This window comes from Lygodium microphyllum, chromosome 29 (genome assembly GCF_053477565.2).
Source record: "Lygodium microphyllum isolate KBCC chromosome 29, Lygodium_microphyllum_v1.1.10, whole genome shotgun sequence".
NCBI classification, from domain to species: domain Eukaryota; kingdom Viridiplantae; phylum Streptophyta; class Polypodiopsida; order Schizaeales; family Lygodiaceae; genus Lygodium; species Lygodium microphyllum.
The window spans coordinates 53428006-53453642 of record NC_141163.1 but is presented as its reverse complement, the minus strand read 5'-3'; the positions used below and the strand labels follow the sequence as shown (position 1 = coordinate 53453642).

At 37.0% G+C, this 25637-nt stretch overlaps 1 protein-coding gene across 1 annotated transcript in view; it reads left to right on the top strand.

Annotated features, from left to right (window-relative positions):
- The window catches only part of LOC148010635 (plant UBX domain-containing protein 4-like), a 34779-nt gene extending 33352 nt beyond the window's left edge, over positions 1-1427 (top strand). Inside the window, exons 2-4 of the mRNA XM_087671338.1 lie at positions 249-567; positions 662-757; positions 884-1427. Coding sequence (XP_087527464.1) covers positions 249-567; positions 662-757; positions 884-1258 — 790 coding nt within the window. The 3' untranslated portion in view covers positions 1259-1427. The remainder of the gene's footprint in view (positions 1-248; positions 568-661; positions 758-883) is intronic.
- Positions 1428-25637: the final 24210 nt, after the last annotated feature.

Sequence of the window (25637 nt, the reverse complement as noted above, 5' to 3'; positions counted from 1 at the left end):
CTTCTGCTGCCAACCATTTGCTGACAGGGAAGATATCTTTTGATGTGAACTTGGATTTGGTTGGATTGCAAGCGTATTTACTTTTTTGTGTAGGAATGTGTCTTTCAGGTTCAGCTATTTGTGACTGCCATTGCCATGAGTTCTTGCATGGTTTTCTGAAACAGATGTTTTGCATGGTTCTTTTTGGCATTTGCAGTTTCACAAATATTTGTTATAATTCATCCTCATATAACACATTTCTTTTACAGTGGCATGCTGGTTCAGGATCCTCAGAGGGGTAATCGAGTGGATGCAATATTCGAACAGGCCAGACGGATGGGTGCTCAAGAAGGGCCCTCAGAACCTCCTTCAGCTCGTACACCAGGCAGGAGTACATTCACTGGGGTGGGACGCACACTTACAGGAGAACCAGTACAGCAAGGAGATACTCATGCACCAGTAGCAGCAGCACCACCTCGTCAGCCAGAGCCTGTAATTCGTAACATAACCTTTTGGAGGAATGGATTTACAGTGGACAATGGGCCTCTTAGAAGGCTTGATGATCCTGCTAATGCCCAGTTTTTAATGGTAGAGCCTTGGTTCTTGTTCTTGATTTTGTTACTGTTTTCAAGCTTACCACCTGATTCTGATGAAAGGAAATATAACTGGAACTTTGTTGCAGAGTATCAGTAAGTCTGAATGTCCTAAGGAGTTGGAGCCAGCAGATCGAGGCACTCCTGTTCATGTTAATCTAGTGCGGAGGGAGGAAGACTGGACAGTATGTTTTTCTATATACTCATTTAAATTAGACTTGTTGATTATGCTTTCTAAACACATTATAAGTGCTAATGGATTAATGATCAGTCAGAGTAATATAGAACTAATCTGAAAGCTTGCTCCACAGGCTCCTCCAGAACCCAGGCATGTTCCGTTTCAAGGGGTTGGACGCACATTAGGAAGTTCTTCAGGAACGGAGTCAGGCAGTACACCAACTGGTGTCAGTGCCAGGAATGAACCTTCTCAAGGGCTCATAATTGATGATTCAAAGCCTGTGACCTCTATTCAGCTGCGACTGTCTGATGGTACACGCATGGTTGCACGTTTCAATAATCACCACACTGTCGGTGACATTCGTCGTTTTATCGATGCTGCTAGACCTAACAATTCAAGAAACTATCAGCTGCAGATCATGGGTTTTCCTCCGAAAACTTTGAGCAACACATCAGAGACTATTGAGGGTGCTGGACTTACGAATGCTGTTGTGATTCAGAAGGCTTGATTGAATCATATCTATAAAATGGCGAGGTTGGAACTACACAAGAAACTTAACATTTTATGTTTCTCTTACTTGCATCTATAAGCAATTTTGCCAAGCTCTCAAGCTCTATGGTAGCATAAGGATCCGCATGTAATGTTAAGGTGTTATTTGATCATGTTTAATTTTGTGATGTTATGGATAACAAAGTAACTATTGAATTGTGTTTAAAAATGTGATATTCTTGTGCCTGCAAATCTTTCACTTTCCTGAAAACACTCCAACAAACCAAACAAGTTCCTAGCTCATTGCAATTGTGCACACCTTGAACTATAGCCTTATATGAGAGAGAGAGAGAGAGAGAGAGAGAGAGAGATCTTTATTGCAAGCAAATGCAATGATCTATGTCAGCCAAGGTACATGCCAAAAAACGTAGATATATTTACACCTAGCTATAAACATTGACCTAAGGCTTTAGCTACGTTGGCTTTGGGGAGGTTCACATTGGAGTATCTTATGATTGACAAGACATTTCTCTCATGTTGAGGTGTACTTGTGGAGGATATTGCATTGGTGAAGGCACTTGTTGATGCAATTATATTTGTTGAGCAGTTGAAGGGAAGTTACATGTGTGCACGGGTGGTAGTAGTGTGTAGGTGCATTCTAATTAGAGGGTGGCCTTGTTAGCATCCATTAGAGGATTGACTAATTATAATAAGTCTTATGGTGGATGAACCTTTGGGTTTCTTTCTCAAATGTGAACTTCTCTTAACATGTATTAGCAACAACTTCCTAGTCCAACTCATCAAAGGGGGGGGGGGATTATGGGAAGAAGTGTTTGAGAGGGGGCAATCAATGCCCTCTCAAAAAATATATGACATTCACCTTAAGGAGTACGTTGTTATTGGTGCCCTTGGGGTGTATTTTTTGTTCATTTCCTTGTAGGAACCTAGTACTTGTACTTACGTGACTCACGAGTCTAATCCTTCAAAAGTGTGGCCTTTTGGACAGTGCATGTGATTGAAGAGAATTGGATGGTCTTCTTGGAGATTTGAGTCTCTTGCTTGGACTATCTTGGACATTGGTGAGCTATTCCATGATTCATCCTTGAGGAGTTTTCTTTGTGTTGTCTCTAAGCCAAGTCAAGTTCATGCGCTCACATTAGGGCATCTGTGGTTTTGGTGCTGTTAATTTTGTATCATTGGATTTTGTTGGTAGGTGCATTTATTGAGTATCAAGACTTGACGGGGTGATGGGTAATACTCTATGAAGTGCTATTAGGGTTTCGGTGTCAAGGTACTCATAATGAGTCCTCTTGGCTCCTTGCATGTGAGTCCCAAGAGTCTCATCCCACTTGTAGCTTATATATCTTGTTACAAGAGTTTATGGTGGCTCACTTTGGAATAACTCGTGTGCAAACTTCATCACTATTGAGTTCATTTGATCTCATTACTCTTACGTATGCTTCACACTATCTTTTTGCTAAGTGCATGATCTTGAGGATTAAAACACAACCCCCCCCTCTTCCCCCCCCCCCCCCCCCCCCCCCCAAAACTCTCTCTCTCTCTCTTTCTCTCTCACAACAACACGCGTTCACACTTAGGTAGAAGCAACATAGAAAGTCTATCAAAACATTAATGCTTCATCCATTTCTCTCTCTAATCTTCCTCTCTCTCGATAGTCAATTTGTCTCTTTTTGCTTGTCCATATTTGCAATGAAGAACATATAGTTCATCTCTTTGCTTTCGTGCAATATGACAGGGAGTCATTTTGTCCATGTAGTTCGCCTCCTTTTCCTCATGGTTGACGATAGGTACTCTACACCCTTGGGTTGGTTACACAAGCCAAACCCCTTGCCCAACCTCAAAATATTTGCAAGTATAAGGACACAATGCTACGTGCCAAAAAAAAGAGTAGGCTTCTACATTTTTCAGACTGGACACAAATTTGGATAGGCAATTGCCCTTTCCCAAGTGTATTATCAACAACTAAGGCATAGAAGACAAAGGATATCCTCATTCAAAGAAGGGGGGTGTGTGAGAGACCGGTAGTGTGTAACTAGCCTTGCCTTGTAGGGCATGTCTTGGAACTCTTTCTCTAACCCTCACATAAGAGCTTGTTTGTATGCATAATTTTCTTTGGGGGCCTTCAATCTTCTAATGACCTCCCCCTATGGTGCAAGAGTGGCACCTAAGGGAGGTAAACTTGAATTGTCACCCTAAAAACGAGATGTACCCAAAGACTTTCTCAATTGTCTTGCCAACACCACTCAAGTTAACCCAAGAGCCAAGCTTGTGGGAGGAATGTCTACATCAAAGATTTTACAACTTGAAAGTAGAAAATGTGGCCTTGAAGGACTCACTTTTTGAAGGTGCATATGTGCTTGGCTCAATTAGAGGAGAAGTTGGTAATGGAGGTGACCACAACCAATAAGAAGGTTGAAGATGAAGTTAAGGACATGATATCAAGAGTGCAAACAGAGGTACATAGGGAAATTAAAACGAGGAAGGAAGAAGACAAAAAGGTATTAGCAAAGAATCTTGTGTTTTATGTAAAAACCAAGCATATAGAAGTAAGGTATCACTTCCATTATCAAGTTCTTGAGGACAACCAAGCTAAGCTTGTTAAAGTTCATATTGATAATAACCCTACACAATTTCTCACCAAGATTGTACCCTTTGAAAGATTTTCACATTGTACGAAGTCAATATGCATTAGGTGAGGGTACCTTATATATATTTACCTCACATATTATCTTGTTCTTTTGTCTCTCTTAAAGGCATATTGATCTATCAGCGGAATATTGTTTGGATAAAGGCCAATATGATCAGCTGCCCATCTTACTCATTAACCCTAACTATACATGTATACACTCATTCTTTATTCTTTACATGATAAGGTAATAAGGTGTTACTCTCACAAGAGTGCTATTGGAGACACAAAAAATATAGTATTAGAGATTCATGTGGAGCATAAGCCACTGTCAAAACATAATCAACGAATCCATATACAAGCAAGGGGTATATAATGCCAATGTTGGCACATCTAGCAAAAAGGAGATTGCCATGTGCAATCTTCCATGTAGAATCACCAATAGAGACATAGTACATATCATCATCTAACTATGGAGTAGAGATAAGGCTTTTACTCAAAGCCAGAACATGATGTATATCGTGAAGCATAAACGAAACACCGATACCAAATTGCAATCTCACATTACCTATGCACACAATGTTGCATACATTTTCATTGTCCAGTTTGGGTGAACTCAATGGTGCGATAGGTATAAAACCAAGGATAATGTGGGGTAACATGGAAAGAAGCACCTAAATCAAGAAGCCAACACCAAGCATAAGGAGACTAAACATCAAGTAACTGAGTAGCATTGACTGATGAAGGAGCAAGTATGTAATTATTTGAACTATAAGGCATTTATCTCTTCTATTTTAACATTGGACCTAGGAACAATGCTATAATCATCGATTTGCATCTTATGGAATTGAAGCCTTATGTGACCCTATTGCCAACAATAATGACAAGTAAGCGAGGACTTAGGATCGCAAAACTTACTACGTGATTGCCCATGAAACTTAGACTTATCCCTATTGGGATGTGAGTCTCTACCATGATTATGATTCCCATTACCACCATGCTTGCCTCTCACTATAAGTGCATGAGAAGTTTAGGCTACATCAACATTCCTATTTACTTATTTTGTAAGCAAAGTACCCTCTACATCCTTGAGATGAAAGCTACCTTTAAGAGGATTTGCACTGATAGCAATGCGGAATGTATGCCAAGTCTCAAGTAGCAAGAGAGAAGACATAGATGTTCCTTCCTTCATATGAATGTCCATGATTTTCTTAAGCCAATATAGTTGAGGTTTAGGATTCTATTCATCATTGAGATCACAAATGTTCCATAATGTATAAGCACCCCCATCTATCTCAATGGTATTGAAGTATACGTGCTTTGACAATGAAAAAATAGTGGTAGACTTACATAGCTCTTCAAGATCTTCCCAAGCATCTACATTATTAAGTTCTATCTTTATACCCTTTAATTTTGATGGCTTGACTTTCTTCTTTTGAATTTATACATGCCAAATATGAGTTTACCAATACTGTACGTTATTGCCATCCAACTTCTCCATGTTGAAGATAGCACTACCATTGGAAGCATTTGAAGCACCTACCATTATATCTTCCTAACAAAGATAATACAAGATTTGTATCCCCAAAACCAAGCCAAAAGGCATATAACATGGGGAAAATTGAGCCAATACACACACTGCTCTCCACAAGCAGAAAGCACTAGAGTGATGAATACAATTGTTTGCTCTCAAAGAAATTGCTCAAAACTAGTTTTCAGCATGATTGTCCATAAAAATATAGTAAATCAAAATGGAACTATAGGCAATTATGCAAAAGAGTAAGCTCCCACATCTAAGAAAATTAGGGTAGTAATAATCAAGATGCACAATGCAACTAGTAGTGTAAAGTTAGAGCATGAACCATGTAGTACCAAAGTCCATCAAAACATCCAAGGTGAGGTACATAGATGCATATCAATATAAATGCCAAGCATGTATTCACCTTTGACAAACCATTAATAATAAGTGTAATAAGGTATCCAAATCAAAGGCAAATTAGCCCATAGCCATAAATGTTTGTAGTGATAATATATGCATAAACCAAGAAAGCATAAAAGATTCTCCCATTGACTCAATGAACCAAGCTCTATGAAGAAAATAACAAGTACTCCCATTGGAGAAAATTCAGAGTATTCAAAGTAGCAAAGGAAGTTCAATGCATCTCATAGCATTCCAGTGCCCAAAATACATCATGTATATATCCAAGAGCATATGCCTTCAATATCTCTTCAAGCTCAGAAATGAAAATCGCTAAAGTATATAACCACTGCCCAAATGTAACCAATCAAACACAAATCCAAGGTGCAAAGCTCAACATAATCATAGTAGGGTATAAATATCAATGCAAAGCATCAAAATAACCATGTAGCACACCCAAATAGCATGTAGGCATTCAATACATAGACATTTACTATGAATGCTTGCTGCCCAAACTTTACTAGTATAGTAAAGAACCCTTGAAATGTTGAGCTACTTGAGCTCTAATTGATCCAAGAATGTTGCCCAAGCATTAAAGCAACATCTAGGCATCAAAAGCATATCACATAAGCATCATATAAGCCATAGGCATTCAAATACATGCTATCCACACGGTATTAGAGCACCCCCAACCCTTACTTTAGGGGTTAACACATTTTAGGAAGGAGCCAAGTGATATGCTATTCTTCTTGTGGATATTGATACTATTAGTCAAAGAATTGTAGACATTGGAGATGGTGTGAGCATAATTAATCAAGATGTACTCCAAGCTTGGGAAAATCTATCAATTGAACTAGCACACTTTAACCTAACCATCACCAATGGATTTAAAGTTAGATTGATGGGAGTTTTAAGAGGTTGGCCGATTAAGACCACACTAGAGTACGATTCAAGGTTAACTTTATTGTCATGAAAGGTGTGGACTATGGCTTGTTGCTTGACCAATTATGGATGCACAATGCATGTCTTGTTGAGGATTGGGGGAGTAGTCTAGTCTTCCTAGGCAATATGAAGGAGACAATTCATATTGAGAAGGAGCCTTGGAAAACCTCACTAGTTGACTTGGATGCTATCTTCACACTCTTACATGGATATTCTAATGAACCTCCAACCTGCCAACCATTGGGCAGATACATTCACTCTCCTTAGGATGAGGAGGGTTGAATGCACATTCTCACCACCTTGGAATTGCTAGTCATAGAAGAGTTGAAATATTGATCAGCCTATGAATGCTTGAGTCAGAAAGATGCATGAGATACTCCAACCCTCATGATGATAGATCCTCACAAAGAATCCATCTTGATGCTGCTCTTTATGATGGCTCCTAAACACTTGCAACCTTTCTGGGCTATCCTACCCTAATGGGGATAGAGGCTTGCATTAGGCAAGATCCTCACCTAGCAATGGCCAATTTTTGGTAATCAAGTAGATGTTAATCTAACCATCTTTGAAAAGTTGTTATACAATCGTGCATGGCAATGGACCAACCTACATCAAGTCATGTTCATTTTCCACAATAGTCTCTATGTCTCACTGATGAAGGAACAAGGCATAGATGCTAAGGAGGTGAGTGAGTCCGAGGATGTCCAATCAATTCAATATATCGATGATTATGATCCTAATTCTATCGATTACAACACATATGACTGTACCATTAAGTAAATCTCTATGGACCCCAAATCCTCTCATAATGAGAGCTTGCTTATTGACATGGGTATCATGATATTAATCTCAACTAAATACCTTAAGGTCTTGGACTACAAACAAATGGGCCACCAACTCAATGATCATTGTTTGGATCCTAAGGTGTTTAGAGTTGAAGACACCTAGTTAAAGTGTCATACAACACCATAACAAGTTCTTACTCTGACATATGTGGAATCAATGACTATGACCTAGAAATTCCTCAACCAATCCATTTGAGATGAAAAAACTTAAAATATAATACTCAAAATAGTGATTCAAAAAGTTTAAGTTAGAAGAAACCACAAGACCTTGCACCAAGGTTCACAAAGTTCAAAAAGAGTGATCAAGTAGTTGTCATTGACGAAATGTCACAAGTCAAAAAAGCAAATATTGGACTGCTTGGGGAATCCCTTAATCCTATTTACATTGCTAAGGACTTTAGTGCGGAGGATGAGGAACAATTGATTAACTTGCTAAAGGAATATTTGGACATTTTTGCTTGGAACTATTTTGACATTAAGGGTATTCCACTGGCAAGTTGTTACCCACACGATTCCTCTCAAAGAGGATGCCAAGCCTATCAAGGAATGACCCTATCCAATGAATCCTTGATATACTCATCATGTCAAAAGGAGATCGACAAGTACTAAAATCAGGATTCATATATGAAACCAAGCATGTTGACTAGGTATGATTGATCATCATGGTACTCAAGAAGAATGGAAAAATTCGCATATGGATCAATTAAAATAAACTAAATGCTACAACCAAGGGACATCACTATCCGCTACCATATACTAATCATATGATCAAACATGTAGAAGGAAAGGAAGCTTACAGCTTCTTAGATGGGTTTTCAGGATATAATCAAGTGCAAGTCCACTCGAACAATAGATCACAAACGGGGGTGTATTTGCTTACATTGTCATGCATTTTGGGCTACCTAATGCATCAAAAACCTTCCAAAGACTCATGTGTATTATCTTCAAGCACATGCTATGGAAGTGGATCAAGGTGTTTGTTCATGACTTGTGTGTCCTCTCTAATTGGGCTAATATCTTGACAAGCTCTACCGAGTCTTTGAAAGACAAGTAGTATAACCTCTCCTTGAATCGCCTCGAGTGTCAGTTCTGGGTCAAGCATGGTATAATCATGGGCCATGTTGAGTCCAAAAATAGAATTGCAAACTGACACCGCCAAAATTAAAGCTATCATGGATCTCTCTCTATCCACAACCCAAAGGGGATACAATACTTCCTTGGCTATCTCGAGTATTATTGACGCTTTGTGCCAAACTATGTTGCTATTGTATGATCACTCTACAAGGTACTTATTACTAGGGCCCAGACAAAGAAATGCAAGCTTTTTATGAAGCATTACAAAAGGATCTTAGGAATGCTCTTATCTTAAGGGCTCTAAATTGGATAATAACATTTAATGTACATATTGACACCTCTAAAATTGCTATTAGTATAGTGTTGTACCAATCTTGTGAGCATAATATGGATTTATTTGTGCACTTTGCTAGTCAATAGCTCATTAAGGCAAAAACAAACTATTCTACCATTGAAAGAGAAGCGTTAGCAATGCTTTACACTGTAAAAGAGTTTCTATTATCTCCTCACTATACCTTTCACTTTCTTTGTTGACCATCATGCATTATTGTACCTTATAAATAAGCCTTCTGCCACCATGGGATGCATTGTCGGTTGGTTTTTGTTTACTATTGGACTTTGATTTGTCTATTGTAGTGTGCAAAGAAAAATGTCATTTCATTGTTGATCACTTATCATGAGTGACTCATGGGGTGAAAAGGCCATAGGAGTTGATGTTCAGTTCCCCTATGCTCATTTGTTCCATGCTAATTAGGAATTTTGGCTCTTGAAGGTGGACATCATGCCTCATTGAGCCAATAATATTGTGTATATTCTTGAGCAATTCCTACCAAAATGACCAATAAAAAAAAAACTCAACAGACAGGTCTCTTGATTCAAACTCGACCCTACCAATGGATCGTTGGCTAGTTATATCGCCTAGGGTAGGACAATCTTCTTTGATAGTGTGTATCTGAGCATGAAATTGAGGATGTGATGCAAGAGGTTCAAGATGGAATTACTAGAGGACACTTTGATGCAAATACCATAGCCAAAAAGTATTTCAAGTCCAATTGTGGTGGCCCACTCTCTTTATTAAGGATGTGGCCAAATTTGTCAAATGCTATGATGAGTGCCAATGCATGAAGTTATCTATTTTAAAGGATAATTTCCCACCAACCTTTTGTAAAATGCAGTATAGACTTCATGGTAGCCCAATTGCATAATACTCATAGGATTGATATATCATCATCGTTGTAGATTACATGACTAAATGGGTTGAGTCTGGGGGGCAACCCATAAGAATGATATATGAACCACTGTGCAATTTCTTTGGGAGCAAGGTAATCTCATGCTTTTTGCCCCATTGAAATTGTCAATGAGATCAAGGGACACACTTACTCAATGAAGTGATTGAGTACCTGCTATCTATGTTTCTAGTTATCCATAGGAAGTCTAGTCCTTAGTATTCCCATGTGAACGACCAAGTTAAAGCCACAAACAAGGTTCTCATTAATGTATTGAGTAAAATTATTTCCGTCTTGATTGAGTAAAATCATTAATGCTTCATGAAAGTCGTGGTTCGACAAGCATGCCAAGCAATGATCCTTCCACAAGGGGGATCTTGTACTACTTTATTATATCAAAGACTGCTAGAAACATATAAAACTCCAAGGCCTTGCACCCTTCTATGTTTGTATAATTAGCAAGATAGGTAATGTTGAGCTAGAAATGCTAGATGGCCAACCCATCTACCATTTTAATCGTAGTAAATAAATAAGTATTACCCACACGGACACCCTTCCATGAAGAATTTAAGCGACAACAACAACACTTTCCTGCATCACACTCCCAATCGAATCCAAATGGGCCCATCATAAATGTTCAAGCCATTTAGTTTCAAAATGGAAGATGAGGCCTTGATTGCAACCACTTACTTCTATATCCACCTTACAATAGCTAAGTTAATCTTGCTTGATTTAGTTGTTGATGAGGGATTAGATTATAATATACTTTGTTATTGCTATTGGAAAAGTTTAGGAGACTTGCAATCCATGGATGCAAGGTTGAATCCCTATAAACACAACCTTACTCTTTGATAGGCAAATGTAAATTGACAATCACCATTAAGACTAAGAGTATCCCATTCCTCTTCCATGTTCTGCCAAACTCAAAAGGGAGTGGCACGAAGATTATTTTGGGACAAATATACAAGTTCTCAACTAACTACAATGTTGATTATGTCAATAAGCATATCCATCTATAGTTAACATCATATGCACGCATGATCACAACCTTTAGTTCTAAAGAGGTGCAATATGAGAGCTGACTTAGATCACCCCTACATCTTAGTCCTATCCACCACCTAAGACCACAATGCTCTTGAGTTTGCTTTGAAATGACCAAACTTGCAAGAAGTCACCTCTTTGTTAGCTCTACTACTCAGTGGAAGTGGCTCCCCAAAACGTCCTTCCACATCTCTTTGCAGTATAAGCCCAAAAAATTGAAGCAAAGAGATACTCATTGACATCCTAAGTCTCATCCTGGCCCATGCATAATAGCTTAATGGATTCCAAAGGCCTTTCTCAAAGTGCAAGGGTATTATGACGATCGATGCATGCCCTAGTTGCCAAAATTGTCCATGGTTGCATGCATCACTACTTGCCATACACAGACCATTGTAGCCACTTTGATGGCACCCCATTACTCAAACAAACTAGGTGCTAACACTAGGTATACTAACCAAAACCCCATTGAACCTTAATGAAGCATTCCCACCTAGGAAAAAGGTTCATTAGTGCCTTCCACCCCATTGGCTGCTCCTTCTCCAGCTATTGATTCCCTAGTCACATGACTTCTCAATCCTCCAACCTAGACACCACTATTATTGGCATAACCACATTTGTCACAACTCACCCCACAAGTGGATATCCTTTCCACTCTATACCAAGTTCCTCCATATTGAAAGAGTGAATACCAACCTTCACTATGAGCCGAATTTAAGAAACCATGCCAATTCTAGTCTATCTATAAAATGGCATAAGGTTTATCTACCCAAGTAAGAAAGTCCCAATCTAAATGTTTTCTTTAGCTCGACTCCACATTTGGCACCCTATATTGACAAATTATTTGCTATGATTGACCTTAGGCTAGTTGACATCGATATGATCAAGCTCGCTTCCTAGTGGCACCCCACTTGGGAGGAGTCAAAATATCTTCTCCACAAAAGCATTCATGCACAAGATTATCTACCTCAGGCTATTCCCAAAAGTAGCTGTAAGCTTGCTAAATACTTCCTTCATTCACTAAGGTTACACTTCCAGTACCTTTTCGTCAATTGAGATGCTCCACCATCTCTACAATACAACAAATCACTTCCTTAATAGACGCTACATCACTCATTTTATGAAGTTTCTACTACAAGAAACAAGGTTGTCACCATAGTCAAACATCGCAAAATTATTAGCCTCCTCAAATACAATCCAATGTATTGCGAGACAACATCTTTATGAGACATCAACAAGGCTTGAATATTGACACTGCCAAAGTAGTTACTTCATTATGCACCCATTGATTGACAAACTATTATGACTGAAGAAGAGCTCCATGTTGTGAGTCAGTTCAACAGCCCATGAATCCTTGATGATATTATGTCTTATCTCTATGAGTTTTTGATTCAACCTGTCACCCTCCACACCCTAGCGGAACTTGAGTACAATCTAGATTTCTATGACTGGTGGATTCCCAATCCTTCACATCATGTACATAAATAAAGCAAGCAACTGACTATGTACATTATAATAAAATTACTATAATATAAAAAAAACTAGCACACACTATGACCTACTCTCCCAAGTCGGGAACCTTGATAGCATTTTGTAGGGGGAAGAAAGACACAACCGAATTGCTAAGAATAACCAAGACTAGACCAAGCGACAAACTCCAAAAGGACCCAAAAGTCAAAGCCCACAAAAGACCTTCAAACACCACAACAAGATAACTGTTAATTATGGAATAAATGAAAATGGTAGGTAAGGCTCAAAATTTTAGGTTATCCAGATCCAATTCTTCAATTTCAATAAAGAGACATAAAGTACATGATTTAAATTTTTTATTAAAAATAACTCATGATAAATTCCCTTTTGCTTGCAAATGACATATGCTAAAGTACCATTTCTTTTAGCCACATCATAGTCTACACCAATCAGAGACGCGTTAAATGAAGAGAAAGTGGTTTCCTTTGCCCATTAAAGAGAGGATCTAAAATTGGAGGTAAACATGTGGGAAGTAGGCCACTTCAAGTTTTTAATTTTCACCAACCTAGAGAATCTGATTGAAAAATACCACATGCCCAAGGAATTCATGGCCAACTATGGCCTCGAAGGCTACATTAGAGTGACTTCCACACACATCCACTTTTTAACTTGTTCTAGAAAGATTAAGAATTATGACCTAGCCACTAAATATAGAAGATTTAGACACAACATAAAACCTTATGAGAATCAAGATAAATGAGTTGCTAGCTTCGAGTTCACCCTGAAGCTAGTGGAAGAGACATTGGGCATCAGAAGAGGATCACAATTTTACATCAAACATAGAAGGCTCCCCAAGTCTCTCCAAGGTGGTAAGAGAGTTAAATAGTTAGAACTGATGGAACTGCAATTAAAGTAGTGGCCAATGGAGGAGTCCTCCTTAAGAGCTATACTAGAAGAAGAGATGAGGGTGACAATATAGTTCTTTTGTCATCTCTTCACCTACAATAAAACCTTGACAAGCCCAACTAGGATACCTAAGTAGCTCCTAGAAGACATAATGATAAGGAAGCTAGTTAAGCAAGAATTGAATGCTTTGTAACTGGAGCATATCATGGAATGCTTGGCCAAAGTGCAAAGGGTAGCTCCAAAGAATCCAAAGGTGAAGCTTAACTACACAAAGGCCATGCAAAACATCATTAACTACAATAGCTCACTTGCTCACATAATCACTGTTATAGTGGGAGTATCCCTCCAACCATGAGATCTCACCATCACATAGAGAACCACCCACACTGTCCAAGGATTCATTTGAGGACACCATTGAAAGATAAAAGAGGTGAAGAGAAGAAGGAGGAAACCCCACAGCTATAGTGATGACACAAGCATGAACAAGAAGAAGCACAGAGAAGAGGAATAAGGGAGCTCATCTTGGGAAGACTTTGACAAAGGGGACACAAAAGAAGAGCGATTGATTGTTTATGCTACAAAAAGGAGATGAAGAAAGGAATGGAGAATGAAGAAATCACAAGAAGAATATGAAAGGGCTATTAGAGTGTTAGTAGAAGAGTCCATGCGTAAGGACTAATCCATCCCATAACAAGTGACAAAAATTATAACCCAAAAAGGAGAAAGTAGTTCTAGCATGGGAGAGGAAAAGGTGGTAGAGGAACCAACCTCCAATTCTACAACTCTCTGTTAGCTAATGGCTCAACTTGGTACAATGCAAGCATAGGTTAATACACTGGCAAAGGTAGGAACCATACCTTAAGTTGCCACAACTAATCTAGAAGAGAGCTCTCACCCAATAGATACCACGAAAAACATGCAAGACACTTCCAAGGGGTAGAATGTAGCTAGAAGGATAGGATCCCTTGAGTGGATAATGGGAGAACTCAAAGAAGACAATGCCAATGCACTCAAGGCCAACTAGGGGCTTTAGGATAGATTAGAGAGGACATGTAAAGAGTACAAATGTTTCTTGATAAAAGTAGAAAAGTAGATTTAGGAGCTTCAAGTTTAATTGCAAGAATGCAACAAGGGATTGAAGGAGATTCAAGAAAAGCAAGAGTAAGATTTCTAACACCAGGTAAAGGAGCATGACTTGAGGCTCATAGATCTCCAAAAGCAAGTGAAAGAGTGTGAAACTACATTCAAGGACCTCCAAGAGAAACATGTGCAAGAGCTTTGAAATAAGCTAAAAGAGCATGACACAATGCTTAAAAAGCTTCCAGATCAGCTTAAAGAACAAGGCACTGCCATGTGTGAGCTTTAAGATTGCGGCTCAAGGGGCAAGTCCATTCACTCACAGATTATAGAATCGATATGGTTGAGCTAAGTATGAAGATAATGGCTCATGATGCTAAAGCAAGCGAGCCAGCTTAGCAATGCTAGGTTTGAAGTGGCTTAGGAGAAAATAAAGATAGATCTATATGAGAGATGGCATCAAGAACATCAACAAATGCAAGGTCAATGAAGTGCCTCATATGCACGCTTAAAAAGACCATCTCCATTACCTTATTAGGAGTCCTGAGCATGGTAGAATACTATATGCAAAGGCTCTATGAGATCTCCCCGATAAAGCTCTCCAATTACCTAGGAGCAGCCCTATATAATGAAAGCTAGCACAAAATCCACTTAGAGGCTTGCAAACTCATCATGGTAAAGCAACAAGAGCTATGTCTCTATCTAAAAACTTAGAAGGACTTAAAGCCCGAATCGAATTGCTCCCAACACTTTGAAAAACATGGAGAGGATTCAAGAAATCAAGGTGATGATAGACAAGCCAAACCAAGAGTACCTAATCTAATAGTTGAGGAAAAAGAACTATGAAGAACATGAGCTCAAGGTAGCAGGATTGATACAACATGAGTAGCCCCAACCAACCTCTTCCATTGCCGTAGACCCACCCACAATCATGGCAACCCCCATGAACCTATTAGACTAGAAAATTTTGACACAAGGGAGTTAAAGGACCAGCCAATAGTTGAAGAGGAACCTACGAGCTTAGCCACCACAAAGGGTCATAGAGCATCCCATCACCCCTGAAATCTTACCATGGGAAGAGGAAGAAAACCCCAAGGAGACAGTGTAGAAATACCAAGAGAAACAAGGAGAGATATTTTGAAACTAAAGCCCGAGGAAGTATGGCCAAGACTACAGAATGTCAATTCTCCCTTCTAGAAGGCACAGGACGGCCTAGGAAGCCTTTATCTATTCTCATAAGGAGGAGTGGGTAGAGCCACTTTTTTGCACTTACCCAAGAAGGCATGGCCAAGATTGGGAAAAGAAGCATGGTAGGTATAATTTCCCAGGGATTGCAATACTAGAGCAACTCATGCCAACAAAACCTACATGTTCTAGCCTATAGACCTCATTCCCTCCTTTGTGTATTTGATAAGAGAGTTCACTAATTTCCTAGATCTTCCTTCATCACCACCTACAAGTACCACTATCTCCTCATTAGGGTCCTCCAACAACCAATAACCCCTTCTGAAGAAGGGGTTACCCCCCCTCTTTTTTGACATCAACACTGGGATTGATCAAGTAGAAATGGTTCGACTTCACCTCCACACACTAGTATTGCCAACCTATTGTATCCAATTTTATTGGAGGACAGGTGGGCAACACATTTACAATGTGTATGTACCCACTTTACCTAGAGGCAATCCAAGTTTACTTGGAATTTGATCCAACTCCTAGTTGCACATGCACTAGCACATAATCACTACATGAGTAGATAGACACATCCCTGAGGAAGAGTAGAAGTGACAAATAGGTACCACTGAGGTCCTCACAAACATCCAACATTTGTGGCATGCACCTGTCATGAGGCCTCTATCATTGGCCATCGCCTCTTCCTCTTTAAGATAAATCCAATGCTCTGAGTTCCTCTTACCATGCCACCCACATCTCCTTTGCCATATTACTCCACTAGTCCTTGCCGTTTGGCTCGTCAAAGGTCATAGAGTCTCTCACAAGCAATGCAATAGCACCATCTAATTTGATGAGAGTGCCATGGGACTGGCACTCATTGGGGGGGGGGGGGGATAAATGTTAACAAAAACATAGCAAGAAGGAAGACAAGAGAATGATCTAAGGTAAATAAAAGAAATATAGGTGGTATAAATTTTGATGCAAATGCTGGAAGAGATTGGTTATTTTTCTACAAATTTTAGAAGACATTAGTTACTTTTTGTAACTCTTGGTGATGTTGTTTTATGAGACCAAAGTTCCCTCCTATGTAAAGTGTATGTACTAGCTATCGATCCTTATTGAATTTATTCTTTTGGCAAGATTAAAGTCTATTTTCATGTAAACAAGGCCACATTTGTCTCTAGAAAAGGCCACAAAGGGGGTAGGATGCCCAAGGGGGATAGGAAAATCCTAGCCCTAATCTTTTCATATTTAAAGGATAAAAAAGAAAAGAAGAGGCCATTCATATGTGTGCCAACTTATTGTACTTTCTTTCTTGCTTCCATTGTGAGAGAGAGAGAGAGAGAGAGAGAGAGAGAGAGAGAGAGAGAGAGAGAGAGAGAGAGAGAGAGAGAGAGAGAGAGAGAGAGAGAGAGAGAGAGAGAGAGAGAGAGAGAGAGAGTGTGTGTGTGTGTGTGTGTGTGTGAGTGTGTGTGAGTGAGGGACTAAGCGAGTGAAGCTCTTCATCTTCTCTCCACACTCTCTTTTGCTGTATCCATGCTTCTCTCATGCATGTGGTGGAGGTAGAGGGTTGAGAACCAAAGGGCACTCACTTGGATCATGAAGTCTGCCATGTGCTATCATCATGCTTGATGGAATGTATAGTGAGCTCACTACAAGTGAATCATTATGTTTGTGGATTGTGTGAGAGGCTAGGTTAGAGATGGTCGTTGTACTTTGTGGATTGAGCCTCTTGAATGAATAAGAGGGTGTTTAGAGTCCCATCATTGAGCTCATGAAGTGCAACATATTCCCTTATAAATGCTAGAAATGCATCCCATGTTTGACCGATTTTGAGTTAAATGATTGCAAATATATGTGTTAAATTTAAAAAGATGCTCAAATAAGAAGTTATAAAAGTTTTAAAATTTTGTGAAATAATAAATTGATTAAGTAATATGTGGTCTAGGTTTATTTAAAGTAGAGTGTAATTGAGTAAGTTTAATAATTTAAAATTTTATTTAAAAGATATAATTTTAGTTAAAACGTAAATTTAAATAAAAAATTTTATATTAATTTTTAATTTTTAATTTTAATTTAGTGCCTATTGAATTTCTAAATCAAGAAAAAATATTATTCAAATAGACCTATTTAGGATGGTATAAACTTTGGCACCTCTATTTGATGTACTTATTCTTTAAGTATATGTGCACTCTTTCACCAAATGTGGAAGAGAAGTCTTAACATTTTCACAAGCTTGAAATTATTAACTTATGAATGTAAAGCATCCATCTGAAATCCATACGGATATATCAAAACTTACACAATACATGATTGAGAAATCAATTGAATACAATTATATAATTGATTCACACATGATTGAGATGTAAAGCACATGTTTGTGCAATTACCTTGTACATGATTGAGCAATTTACTTGTAGACGAATGTGTAGTTAACTCATACTACATGATTGAGATTACATGGTTAAGATGCAAACTATGCAAAATATACAATTGAGTAATTAACTTGTAGACACTTGAGTTACAAAGCATAAAATGGATCAATTAAGCCATACATGATTGAGACACAAAGTAAATGATTGAGTAATTAATATGTATATGATGAGGTACAAATTATATAATGGAGAAATTAACTCATACATGATTGAGATGCAAAGTATACAATGGAATTACTTAACTCATATATGATTGCATCATAAAGCAAATTATTTTTAGTAATTAACTCGTACTACGTGAATGAGACATAGCTTACATGATGAAATAATTAACTCTTCTTTGGTTGAGATATAAAATCCACAAGTAAAAAAATAAATTGTGAGTGATTGAGATGTAAAGTACATGATTAACTGTACATGTGATTGAGATGCAAAGGATAGGATAATCCCATGCATGACTTAGATGAAAAGTACACAATTAACCAACCAACATGTACTCTATTATGTATTTAGGATCACAGTTTTAAACACATAAATTGAAAGTAACTATAATCATATTCTTTTGATGTAACTTCAAAGCAAAGAATTTACATATAATTTTTATAAGGTAACTTACTTGGAGATTAAACAATCAACATGCACTTTGTACAAACATCACAATTCTAAATGAATAAATTGAAAGTAACTATGATTACATTCTTATGAGGTGACTTCAAAGCATTGAATTTACATATAATTTTTACAAGGTATTTTGCTTGCAGATTGCAAAAATATTTTGCTTCAAAAAATGTACAATATCAACAAGCCTTTAATCATTGATAGAATATTAACTCCCACTCATCATTCCTTTGTTCTTTGTCAATTCATCTTGAGTAGCCTTAAGATCTTTTAGTAATTTGGCAACATTTTGTTTTGCCTTGTCTCTTACTTATGATGATCAATGCATTTTGTTAAAACACAAATGGCATCAAACTAAGGGTATTATATAGCCTTTTCAACTATATATATATATATATCATGATCAACAAATTGTTGCAATCTATTTCTCATGAGGAGTTCATCTCCTGTTGTGGCTTAATTGTTGTTAGACGAGTAGGGCCCATTACAGACACTAGGATATGATAGCATGTGCAATCTTATTGCTGCCCATAATGACAATGTGTGCAAGGATCTACCATAGTGCTATTTGAAGGATGTCAAAGAGTTTCCTAAAAATATTTGTCAAATAATAATTATTTCAAAGGTCAAGAAATTTGCATTGGTACATTGCCTTTGATGTTTTTTCATTATTAACACATTGATTTGGCTCAAGATCTACAAGCTTTTTATCGAGGTTGAGAAGCAATGTGAAACAACAAGCAATTGCATATATAGGTCATGTACCGTGTGTGTGTGCATGTCATGTATATATTTGCATATTGGAGGAGCATCATGGACGAGTAGTAAGTTTGTGTGTGTGTGTGTGTGTGAGCATGTATGTTTGTGTGTGAAAATAAGAGGCCAAGTATAAATTTGTGTGTGTGACTCATAATCATAGCAGCTTTAGAAACATAGTACATAATAATATACAAAGAGGTTACACTTGACACTTGCAAAACTTGCTAGGAAGTCGATTAGTAAGGACTAATGCAACCAAATGTGTGCTAGAATAGGTGTTGAGGTGCAACCTAGTTGCCATCCCTTTCACCATTTCTAATCAAAATACCTTGTTCATGTTGCATGTATGATATATAGTCGACTCAACCGTTGGACCTTAGCTACATCATTTGAAGTATATCATAGTGTGCCTTTCTAGTTTATTGAGCAAAGGAATTAAGCCACATCAAATTTTAATGTCATTTAAGTTATATCGTAAGTGACATTAGAGATACAGGTGGATAGTGCACAATGCCTTTTCAATTTGCTAAGCAAAGGAATTAAGGCATATCAAATTCCAATGTCATTCAAGATGCATTGTAAGTTATATTGGTTGTGTAGCTTGTTTTCTTCATACTTGGGTATTATCATCTTTTCACCCTTGGACAAGGTTGGTGTTAGTTGGATTTTCATTCCAATTCATATATCTTTTAAAATGTAGTGGACATAACATCATTGCACAAAGTAGATGACCACTTGGTGGTTGTATGGAAAGCTTATTTCTTGTCAAATGAGCCTAGCTTGAAGAACCCTAACCAACCTCATGTATTAGAGGGCAAAGATATTCAAAGGTGGAATTTTCTTTGGCCTACCGAAAAAATGTGTCTCATAGAACCGATTTGGATATAGCTTTTTAACTTCTTTAAGTAGAAGTAGCATGCCCTCAATGTAATCAACCAGTGCAGTTTGGAGCATAGTTGAAAAAGTCTTGATTGTGCCAAGCTTCTTAGGTGTTGTGGCTCTTGCAACATCTTCCAGGATATGAAAAAATAATTGAGCATTTTCACGAGTACATTGAGCTTTAGTCATTACTTGCAAGACCAAGTGAAAGATATTTCAATTTGCATTTACTTGACATAAAAGACCAAATTTACACATAATAAACAAGATAAGGTATAATAACAAAATATTGAGCAAAGCAAAGAGCTTTGTTTTGGACATTGCTAGAGAATCTTTATCAAAAGACATTCCAAAAGATGCTTGGAGTGGGCTTATATGGGTATCTTATGTTGAAATCCCTTCTAATAGCCTCTAATATAACATCACACAAGTACGGCAAAGTTTAAATCCATTCCTCTAGTGTGAGGTTAGCCTCTAACACAAGTAGAAATTGAGGTTTTTTTGCTTAGACTTACTATTGGAGTGTGAGTCTAAGTATAATTCTCTAATACACACAACACTAGCAAATAATCCTAGTATTGCATTTTGGAGTGTGAGGTATACCTTTAATACACACAAAGAGGACTAAAATTTTAAAAATGCATTTGAAGTGCGAGCTAAACCTCCAACACAACAAAAGTATTAAAAATCAAGACAATACAACACAATCACCACAAAGTTTAAATCCATTCATTGAGTGTGAGACAAGCCTCCAACACACAACAATACTTTATTTTATTTCTTAAACTCACTATTGGAGTGTGAGTGTGTGAACAAGTCTCTAACACAACACAACTTAAGCGACTAATCCTAATAGCCCATTTTTAGAGTGTGAGGTATGCCTCTAACACACACAAAGGGAAACTAATATTCAAAAAATGATTTTGAAGTGTGAGATAAACCTCAAATGTAACAAAGTATTCAAAAAGCACCACAACTTTGGAATATGCGTGCATGCTTTTCTTTTAAAAAATATTTGTGCATGCTTTTGAAAACCTCATGATGGGAATGAAAGCTTAAGTGCATGCTCAATTGCATGGACCCAGACTGCAAACACTATGAACATTTCATCCCAAATTATGGGCAACAAAGAACAATATTGACATTGCACATTCCATTGCCCATTATATAATATGATTAGCAATGTGCCATTATACTCCTAGCTTTACATTGCAACGTAATACTCATTAACGTTTACTATACAACAATATAACTACAAATTATCACAAATAATAATAATATGATCAATATTTATGTGATAGACAATTGTAAACATAATTAGAATTGAATAATGATTATAAAGATAACAAATCATATATTTTTCTTCAAAAAAGTAGTATATATATGTTTATATATTATTTACATTTATGTTTATATATATATATATATATATATATATATATATATATATATATATATATATATATATATATATATATAAAATTATATATTTTTCTTCAAAAAATTACTTTATACATTTATAAAATTTTTAAATTTATGTATATTGAGAGAATAATAAGAATCGTGACACACACACACACACACACACACACACACACACACACACACACACACACACACACACACACACACACACACACACACACACACACACACACACACACACACACACACACACACACACACACACACACACACACACACACACACACACACACACACACGTGCATGTGCATGCGTGCACATGTGCGTGCACGCATGCGCACATGCACATGTGTACGCACACGCGCGTGCACACACGCACACACACACATAGAATAATGTGCACTATTAGGCTCTCTTTGTAGACGCCCTGTAAAGCAAATCACCAGGCTAATGCTTTGCAATTGGAGGTTAGATTTATTATCATGAATATGTAATCATATCAATGTGTTAAAGATTGCATAACATATTACGACATTATTATTTAATACATTGATAATTATGTAATTGTAATATATACATGTTATATTCTAGATACTAATTACATTATTAATGTTATTATATACTCATATCAATATCAATAACATATATGCATTATATTAATATTTTACTAATGATATATTAATATGTTATTATGTTTTAATTGTATAATTATAACATTATATATACATATAATTTCATAAATAATTATATAATTAGTAATATGTCAATAAATATGTTATAATAATACATTCATAACTATTAACACATTAATACTCTTGTAAAAATGATGGGGTATGCGACATAATTAATACATTAATAATGACGTTATAATAACACAAGTAATTATTGATATACTAATGAGTTTGCAAAAATTGCAAGGGTGCTAGGTGGTTGACATGTGGCATCTTAAAAGGTTTTACAAGGGGTGAGGAAGTTGATAGATAACACTGCTCCAAAACCTTTATAGATATAGATATAGTTCATAAATATAGACTAGGGGCTTTGTACCTAGATTCTCCTAGTGCTTCACACTGGTATTCTTGAAGCGTTGGTATACTTCGATGCTTTGCATTGAGATTTGATATGCGACACTAATCCAAGACCTTTATAGATATAGATATAGTTCATAAATATAGACTAGGAGCTCCATGCTTAGATTCTCCCAGTGCTTCGCACATGTATTCTCAAAGCATTGGTATACTTCAATCCTTTGCACTGAGATTTGAAGGCATGTTTCAAATGGCAAGAGGATTCATATGTGTGTGAATCACAAAGAAACCAATTGTGAGAGACCCCAAATCTTTTTTGTGAGCTAAGGATTTCTTTGTATTCTCCTTGTGCTTTGCACCACTTGGCTAATGTAACTGAGGGTTAGATTGCCAACCTAGCCCACACCCATGCTCCAGGGAGCTCTCATCAACTCATAGGATCATCCCCTAAACTTTTGTTAAGAGGTCTAGCCCTTATCACATGTCTCGTCATCTACAATTTTTTTAAAGATATTTAGTTCCCTCAATCTTTGATGATAATATGATAATAACATCACTTTTTTCCCATAAGGAAAGATGGTGTAAATGACCAGTCCTAGCACATGGGACATTAGCATGCATGATTAGGAACACACACACACACACACACACACACACACACACACACACACACACACACACACACACACACACACACACACACACACACACACACACACACACACACACACACACACACACACACACACACACACACACACACACACACACAAAGAGAGAGAGAGAGAGAGAGAGAGAGAGAGAGAGAGAGAGAGAGAGAGAGAGAGAGAGAGAGAGAGAGAGAGAGAGAGAGAGAGAGAGAGAGAGAGAGAGAGAGAGAGAGAGAGAGAGAGAGAGTCACTTTCTTGATCTCTCTCTCTCTCTAATTTTTAATCTTCCATGATCAGCAATAGGAGGTGTGATCTATGCACAAGGTAGTGAAAAATATACATTTAGGTCTTTTAATGGAGGGCCATATGTAGTGTTGGATCAATATTAGCTTGTCTGTATGATACCTTGTGGTAGAAACTAGGTGGAGAGAATAGGAGGAACACAAGAAATAATATGCAAGAGAGAATTAGAGAAATGAGAGACATTATGCAAGTGATAATTAGGGAAACATGAGAAAGTTTATGAAAGAGGTTAATATAGGGTTGATCTATAATATTTGGCTAACACTTTGTAGAAGAGCTTAGCAAGAGTTGGGATTGTAGTCCTCAACTTACATAAAGAGTAAAGATTTCTCAAATGGACTTAGTATACACTCCATCATTAAATGACACCTCAACTCCCATACATTTAGTGCAAAATACTTAGATTTGCATGTGCTTATCCCTTCAAACTTCAAGATCATGAAAACTTTGAAGTGGATTGGATGCAACTTGCATTGATGTACTAAAGTGATGTATGAACAACTACTTGAATTGTATCCTAACTGGGATATCTTAATATTTAATGAAGATATCTACAAGGGTTAACAAGTTTTATTGTGCATGTGACATGTGGTTGGTTAGAATCTATTAATTTTAAATGGTGATATCTACAAGTCAAGACTAAAACAATTAGTAACATCTAGAAGCAATCTTCAAGATAAAACTATTCAATGTCTTCAAATTCACGATAAGTGTGTACATACAACATTATAAAAAGGTAAATAATACAACTTTTTGAGAGTGTTTGCAAGTGCGTTGGAAAGGCAATGAGACTTGCATTATCAAATGTACAATGAAAAATAGAGTTACATCAATGAAAATGGATCATTATGTTTTGAATTTTGGATCTCTTCCTAGAATAAATTTTTTAGATTGCATCAAGTTAAGATAAACCACAACAAGATGAGAACCGTGTTTAACATTGCATGTGTGGTTGAGTGTTCTATGCTCAAAAGTGGGCATATGAAGGTGGCATTGATTTTCTATTTTCATGATTTTGATGTTCATTAAAATGTCTTTGAATTGTTTAGTTTAGAGCACTTCTTTTTCAATGCAAAGTCTTTTTTGATGAGATTAGACCACTTTAGATGTTGGAATCAAACTCACATTCCCAAGCTTTGGTAACGTAAGCCTCAACCATCTAGGATTGTTAACATAAGCCTCAATCCCCTAACCTCAATTGAGAGCACATATTACTCACATATCCATGCTTGTTAAAAGAAGCCCCAAGCATCTAGGATGTTAACATGATCCTCAATAGTTTGGTTTGCACACTTGGGATCAATTTAGAGCATTAATATGTGTTGAATGCATTTAGTCTTCTAAAAGACGGACATTTATGCCAAATATGTATAATGTGGTGTCATCACCAAGTCTATGAGGAGCATGAAGATGTTTTGTATTATGGTAATATGTAATCTAAGTGAAGCAAATAATGTTCTGTGAGTGGCCAAGAGGACATAAGGCATTGCTCTTCGTGCTTTATAACACGGATTATCAGACATTTGAAATCCAGTCTCTCCTAATTTCCACCACATCTAAATTAAATAGGTCCATTGGTAAACTATACTTGACTATGATTCATATTAGTAAAATATTTCTTCTTATAGGATAAGTATACCTAAACATTTATTAGCTAGAACTTGAGAAAGCCATACTTCCTGTGGATTTCATTCATTGTCTAAAAATGCAAACTAGAATGTAATATCAAGAACATTTGGTAGGTGCGGTTCCTTAGTATTGAGTATTGTATTCTCACATGTCTCATAAGATTTTTACTAGTAGCTAGATCATACAATTGGTACATAAATTACATATATGAAACTTGTACTTCCTACATAGACTAGGGATATACATTGTATTTTCTAGATAGGAAATATTCTTTCTAGTTAGATTATTGAGTTGCTGTCTAGTACCTATATAGAATTCAAGTTTACTAAAAAGACACGATATTTACCAAATGCATATAG